The 7,861-nt window shown below is 40.7% G+C and overlaps 1 protein-coding gene across 4 annotated transcripts in view; it reads left to right on the top strand.

Annotated features, from left to right (window-relative positions):
• The window catches only part of LOC144602435 (uncharacterized), a 64,678-nt gene continuing 56,817 nt past the window's right edge, over nucleotides 1-7,861 (top strand). For all 4 annotated transcript variants that reach the window (XM_078415560.1, XM_078415561.1, XM_078415563.1 and 1 more), the window contains exon 1: nucleotides 1-269. In XM_078415560.1, the coding sequence (XP_078271686.1) occupies nucleotides 135-269 (135 nt within the window). In that variant the 5' untranslated portion in view covers nucleotides 1-134. The remainder of the gene's footprint in view (nucleotides 270-7,861) is intronic.

The raw sequence follows: 7,861 nt of genomic DNA, 5'->3' as shown, positions 1-7,861 counted from the left end.
GAGGGACGGACGGAGGCGGACTGAGAGAGAGAGAGAGAGAGCGCGAGCGAGCTTCACAAGGCCCCGGGCTTCACCTACTACACCTACTGTTGGTGGCCCGCCGGGGACCGGATGGGAGCGAGCGGGGCGACACCATGGCGCAGCCGGGCTCTGTGTTGAGGCGCCGCGTGTCGGCCGAGAGGCTGCGGTCGTGGTGGGAGGTGCCGGCCATCGCTCACTTCTGCTCCTTGTTCCGGGCCGCCTTCGCGCTGCCCGACTTCGAGATCGAGGTAGGGGTTTAGTTTAGAATCGAGGCCGTGGATCTCAGGCCCGGCCCGAGTGAGATCCAACCTGACCAGGGCTGGCGGAGGAGGATCCGGCTCCCTCCCTCCGTGCCGGCCCGGGCGGCGGAGCCAGGTACCGAGGCCCGAGGCCCGAGGCGCCAGGCAGGGCCTGCCTGTGGTTTGTCCTGCTGGCGTTTTCTTGCCCGGCTGCCTTAACATCTGAGTTTCATTGCTCCACCGCCGCTGTAATGACCAGGAATGGTCCAACAATTCCTCTTTCGAGTTTAATGATTGATCCAACCTTTCAAGTTGTTCATCATGTCCCCCAACATATCATCATGTCCCCCAACATACCCCTACTCTTTATTAATTTGGGTTTATTTCATTTTTAGGGTGTTTATTGACCCCCTCATCCCCTTTCCCCTCTTGGTCTGGAGGTGGGGTGGTGGTGGTGGGGGGCTGTTGTCGTCCCTATTGCCCTTGGATCTGATTGTTGCCTCCCCCCACTCGCCCTTGGGATTGGGTGTGTGATTGTTCCTTGTGTTGAATTGTTACCCAACTCTCCATTGGGGGATTTAGTTAGGCTTGTTTTAGCGCAGTTGTTGGTTATTGTGAATAACATAGGTGTTTTGATTTTTGTCAGAGTTAAATGGGTCGCAATTAGGCGTATAGAGACAGGAATACATACGTTTCCTTTGTTGTTTTAATGCAGAAACGACAGCGAAGTTGTGCAAGGAACAGTGATGGTCCCTTTTGTTTTTTTTTATTTGCCTGTGAAGACTTGGTGACTCATGTCTCTATAATGTAAAGTGTTAGATGATGTTATTCATTTTGTAAAATGTCTGTGTAGGCGAGCTCTTCTGGGAAGGGTGAAAACTTGGCTTGAATCTGAGCCAATTATGCAATAATGTTCCTTTTAAACAAGGTGTTGCTTACAGATAATTGTGTCTGCAAAGTACTGTTTTATGAGAATTGATCAAACACCTAATTAAGTACTAACATTTGAGGGGAAAGTTCATTAACTCAAAAAACTAGAATTACTTAAAATACACCTATGATAGGTACTAAAATAAGTACTATGATACTTTGGATTTCTTGGTTTAGTTCAGTTAGGTTTTAAAAACAATTTTCATGTAAGGCACAATCAATGTTACAGTATGCATGAAGTGACTTATTTTCCAACACTAAATGATTTCATTGTGCTACCATTCATGTTTTCCTAGTCATCTCGTGAATTTGATCAGTTATGTTTTAAATAAGACTTGTACATGTGAAGGGAATTTCACTGCCATAAGTTTAAAAGTCCAGTACAATTAATTTACTTTTTATTATTGTCACGTGTTTTATTATTGTTACAGTGAAAAGCTTTTTATGTTGCGTACCATCCAGTCAACGAATAGTCAATGCGTGTTCAAGCTGCCCACAGTGCACGAGTACAGGACAAAGGGCAGTATAAGAAACACTGCTGTTGAAATATAGATTTAAAAGAGTGGAGTGATTGTAATGTATGATAGATAGCAGATCCCCATCTGGGACCAGCACACATAGAGTTGCCTGGCTTCGGTGCCATCTTGAATATGTACTCCTGGACTACTGAAATCGTTCTAAAACTAAAGATATGCACAAAATGCTGGAGTAACTCAAACGGGTCGGCAGCATTTCTGGAGAAAATGATGTTTTGGATTGGCCCAAAACGTCACATAACCACTTTCTCCAGAGATGCTGCCTGCCCGGCTGAGTTACTCCAGCATTTTGTCAATGTTTGGTATAAACCAGCATCTGCATTTCCTTTTTATTACATTTGGTTCTCAAACCACTGGAATAGCTTTTTAATTGCAGTCATAATGACCATCATGTCCCTGCCTAGAGTGACAATAAACTTCATTGTCCAAGGAATTTCACAACAAGTTTGTACAAACAGGAATAATCTTTAACACTCTCATCTTAAATCTTTGAGGGATAAATATTACAACAGTAATTTTTGAGGAACAATCCCAATATTGCCAAGGAATCTGATATGTTCACAGTGGGTGGCAGGTAAGGGTCCAGTTTGATACTGAAGGAGTACCTCAACACCACCATGATTTTATGATGTTATCTCTTGAACCCTCAACCTTCCGACTTGGTGGCAAGTTGCTGTATACCGAACGCTGCGTCACAAACTCATTTCTTCCACCGCATTTCCACTTCCCTGTCTGAAATATCGAAAGTTCTTTACCATGACTTTCATTTGTTGATTCACTTGCTGATTCATTTATTTACTTATAATTTCTGTGAATTTTAATAGACATCTTCATGAAGATTTTTTGTTTCCCTTTAACTAGAGCAGCAATTTTCAATGATTTTAACCAGCTATCAATTTGCACGATACTAATCGATTGGCTTTTTTATTCACGGTGTTTATCCTAATCTCTGGTTTAGGGTTAAAGTGCAACACCAAATTTGCCACTGTTATTCCATATGAATTGTTGATTCATTTCTTTACTTGTAATTTTTTGTGAATTTTAATAGACATCTTCATGAAGATTTTTTGTTTCCCTTTAACTAGAGCAGCAATCTTCAATGATTTTAACCAGCTATCAATTTGCACGATACTAATCGATTGGCTTTTTTATTCACGGTGTTTATCCTAATCTCTGGCATAGGGTTAAAGTGCAACACCAAATTTGCCACTGTTATTCCATATGAATTGATAATAGTAAATAAGAGGTCATTTACTAAGCATTTATTTGTTTAAAATGTTTTACTTGAGTATGATTAATGATTTGAGACAAATGCAAAATACTGTAGATGTTTAAAAAAACTGAATTAAGAAAGGAAAATGCCTGAAGTACTCAATAGTCATCTTCAGTAGAGAAAACCAGAATTAATGTTTGTGCATTTGAAATATCCATTTCTTCTCTTGTTTCTTAAAAAAAACTTGGTGCAGTTGTTTGTGCTGTTCCCTGGTTTCAGGTTAAGGTACATGATGTGCAGAATTTTGCAGTGAACTACATTAGTAGTTCTTTGTTGGCTGTTTCTTGTGAATACTCTGGACTCTAGAGTTGGAATAGGTGCACTCAGTATCCATCCAGATTAACACTGGTTAAATGGGCTTTGGTTTATTGAATAGGGAAGAATTATTATGTGAGAGAGAGAGAAAGGCCTTATTCGTTGTATAGAACACAGAATGCTGGATTAACTCATGGATCTGGCAGCATCTCTGAAGGACATGGATAGTTGATGTTCTGGGTCGGGGCCCTTCGTCAGACTCATTATTATTTGAATTATTTTGTCATGCTTTTTAAGCTGTGACTTTTTATTTGGGGGGGAGGGTGTAGCCATTGTATGTGCCTGACTGTTAAAGTTCGATTCTAATAGACAGACAACAATACCATAAAGTGGTAAAACATTAGTCTTTATTACGCCGGCGGGAGTGGGAGAGCTGCAACTAGTATGCTCAGTCACTCGAAGACCCCACTCACTTACAGAGTGTTTCAGCAACCTTTTTATGCACCAAATACAATGGGTTTTTAGAAGAAGTGATAACAGAACCAGACACCCCACACAGGTGGTCTTGCAAGAGGATGGAAGTTCAATGAATCATCACCCACTATCACTGGCCATTGTCCGAGGTTAACAATTGAGTATATTAACATAAACACATCTTCCTGGTGCTCAACTTTAGAGTGATTGTAACGAGGCTCAGTCTATTAACATAAACACATCTTCCTGGGGCTCAACCTTGTGGTAATTGTTAAGAGGCTCAAGTCTACTCGGTGTTCTTCTGTAGGAGCTCTTCTGTATCCGTATCCTGTCCTTTGTAAGATTACAATACCCCTTCTGCAATCTCAAGCCAGCATCTACACAGAGGTAGACTTGCCGGCATCTGAGGTATGCATTTTAATTTAGTGACAGTTCATCTTCATGTAGCATTTGGTCACATACACCTTAACCCTTAAATCCCCTTTACATGACTGTCAAACATTTTTCATCGCGTGGTTCTTCTGGCCTCCTGATCCGACAGCATTTACTGCACAAGGCCACGCTCCAGGGCAGAGACTTGCCTTTTGCAAATCCTGAGTGTTAATTTGCTAGTAAGTTTTTGCTTGCTGATTTTGAAAGCACGGGCAATGCATGCTATTTCAACGTTGCAAAAGGGAGGTAACATTTCTCCAGCTCAGTACAGGCCATGATTTTGAAAAGTAAAAATAGAGGGAAAAACTGGTTCATCAAGACTTACAAACACGAGACAATATTGACCATAATTTACCTTACTGAAAACCAACTTTTGTATTCTCTGGAGTGTCTGAAGTTCTCAGCCAGAAAGATCACCCATTTCTTCTCTTCAGGGATGCTGCCTGAGGTTCTCCAACATTTTGTGATATCTTCGGTGTAAACCAGCATCTGCTATTCCTTCTTTATACCTTTTGTATTCTAATGACTTGTATCCCAGGCTGATCTTTGATGGTTTTAGGGGTATTAATACATAGCATGAGCTGGCAGCGTACTGCGTGGTTCCATTATCCTCCGGGGAGGAAGAAAACGCTCAACATCTAATCTATTTCCGCTCCTGTGATTTGTTTACACAATCCGTGGCACTTAATCTGTCTAAATGAAATAATCTGTCAGTGTGAACACAGTATAATGTTCATTATGTCCGAACAGTTTTATCAAATTGATGCAAAGGATATGAAACTCTTAAACAAAATAACCTATCTAGCTATCTTTTGCAAACTAAACTGCAATGTTCTCTTCTCCAGTGGCAATTATGGTGTCACTCAGATGCTTTGCAAAATATTTCAGGTACCGTTACTATAATTATCTTTGAAGTGGTGTGGCTATTATAAACTTCCCATTCTGCACAAAGTTGTCAGCTCATCTCTATGCAATATGTGGTGGATTATGTAAAGCAATGGAATTCTCAAAGCTCTCCTTGTAAATTAACCATATTCTTTACAGTAATGTTGAGAATCAGCTATCCTGGCCAGCAAAAGCAACCACTTTATAAAGGGCCCTTTGTTCACAGGAAGCATGTCCTGCTCAGGATCATTGCTGATAATCACTGCCGAGTCAGGATAGTAAAACACATCTGGTTTGACACAATCTACGGTCCAGTAATTATTTTCCAAGACTTTGGCTTTGAAGGTGTGCTGACCAAATTTTTGTTTGTGGGCTTTTTTTAAACTTCACGGTAAGTACTCTTAATGCATAATACAAAGTATTCAGGGTTGAAAAACCCCCCAAAATAAATAAGTATGCGCTGAATGCGTATGATTGGATTTTGATAAGTTAATGCCCTGCAAAGTAAAGGAGGAGTGAATAAATTTACTGAGGAAAAACTTCAAGTTGCACAGCCCCTTAGTGGATGGTTCAGGTACAAAGATGGATATTGAAATTATGCAACAAAGATGGTGAGAGTGCAAAATCCTTTTCGCCAACGAGAAATCGTAGAAGTGGCATAGTGAATTCCTGAGGTAGAATTGAAGGTGAAACCAAAATAAACATAATTACTACTTTGTGTGTTGTCCATGAATTGGCAGCATCCAGCAGCATAGTCTTCAAATTGAAGTGATTCGGGTGGATTTCAGGACTGCTGTTGAACTTGCGTGAGAGGCAACTTGCATAAATCCGCACTTGTGTAAGCCACTCTTTAAGCTTACTGACGTTCACGTGGTCTCCACATCGGAGCTCCCCTGTGGTCCCCACTTTGAATGGTAACTTTATGCAGTAGCTCTTCAGTTTCCAGGCGGTAGAGTTGCTCCTTTGCAGTGTCAGAGACCCGGGTTCTATCCATACTATGAGATGCTGTCTGTATGGAGTTTGTATGTTCTCCCCGTGACCGTGTGGGTTTTCTCCGGATCCTCCGGTTTCCTCCCACACTCCAAAGATGTGCAGGTTTGATGTTAATTGGCTTTTGTAGTGTGTAGGATAACGCTAGTGTATGGGGTGATTACTGGCCGGAGCGGACACGGTGGGCCGCAGTGCCTGTTTCCACGCTGTATCTCTAAAGTAAAGACTTGCATAACATCTGACATGCGCAAGGGTCTGCGGTACGTAACCCTTACATAAGTTGGGAAGAGTCTGTATTGATAGGATTTTGTTGGGAAAGAAATGAACACTATCCCCAAAATTGTCAATGACAATTGTCTCAATACAGGATTGAAAGTGAAGACTGCTAGTCCAATAATTACATTTAAGGACACTGTAGGTATTCGGAAGTTAATTATTATTAATCTCTGGATTTTCTCAGCACTCAATATAGATTGTGAGGGAATCTTGTGAAGTTGCATTTCTTGATTGTTTGCTACTTAATATATGTATAATTAAGTTTAAGCAGAGGACATTCAAGGCTGAACCTGGAATAGATAAGGAATGGGTTTGTAGGTAGAATAGAGTTGTTTTTTGTGGGGTGAGTTGGGTTAAGTAAAGCAAGTGCTGTGGATGGAGTCCTGCAGATCAAATGCCTTCTGTTTTTGCTTCGTGTTAATCATTTAGAATTGAGGACCACTTGAAAATTAGTGACATTTGCAGATTATTTGAGTGATGGCAGTTCAAATTAATTGCGTGAGACTGAAGTATTTTACTCCAAAAAAATTATGCTATAATTGCACCAAAAATGGCCTCAGAATTGTTGAAGTTGAGAGTAAGGCTGAGGGGAGACCCGATGGAAGTGTATAAAATTATGAGGTGAATAGATTGGGTAGACGTTCAGGGCTTTTTATCCCTGAATGAATTGAAAAAGACTAGAGGGCTAAGCCTTAAGGCGAGAGAAGCAATGTTTTTTTTAACGCAGATAATGGTGGGTGCCAGGAATGTTTGTGGTGGAGGAGGCAGATACGATATTGGCATTTAAAGTTTTTGCTACGTATACAGTTAGACAAATACGATGGGAGCAAAAGGCTAGGCACAGAATGGAGGGATATAGATCACGTGCAGGCAGAAGCGATTAGTTCCAAGGTAGGCACAAAATGCTGGAGTAACTCAGCGTGTCCACCTTCAATTTAAACCAGCATCTGCAGTTTTTTCCAACAGAGATTAGCTGAACTTGGCATCATCTTTGGCATGAACACAGGGATGAAGGACCTATTCCTGTTGTACTTTTCTATGTTCTAATTTGGCCAAGCATTTAGGAGTAACAACTAGTTAATAGGAATATAATGTATATAGTTAAATGCAGGGCAAAGATCGGACAAATTTGGGTTCCGCATAGTGCTCTATTTCAGAACACTTCACTGGCATTTGTTCCTGTTTGTCTTCAGTGGCAATCTATATCTAGCATGAAGTGCTCATTTCCATGGGATGCTTGACATGCTTTGATTTGTTTGGCTATTTTGTTCAGTTTTGGCTTCTACTCATGCCTTGTGATTTCCTGTCATTGACTAGAGCTTTTCGTTTGTTCATTTTTCGAGTTTTTTCCTTCCTGGAAAAATATCTTGGAAATTAACAAGAGGAAAGGAATAAATAAATTCTCTGGAATATCTGCTATTGCCAAATCCTGCACTACTAGTTTTCAACTGTTTTAAAATTAAATATTAAATAGAAAATCTTTATAAAATTGTCTGGCGGCAGGAACATGCTAATATCTCAATTTTTCCACCATTGGGCACCTTTTGTAA

This window comes from Rhinoraja longicauda, chromosome 18 (assembly GCF_053455715.1).
Source record: "Rhinoraja longicauda isolate Sanriku21f chromosome 18, sRhiLon1.1, whole genome shotgun sequence".
NCBI lineage: Eukaryota > Metazoa > Chordata > Chondrichthyes > Rajiformes > Arhynchobatidae > Rhinoraja > Rhinoraja longicauda.
Note: the sequence above shows the minus strand (reverse complement) of the source record. Positions and strands in the feature narration are given on the sequence as shown.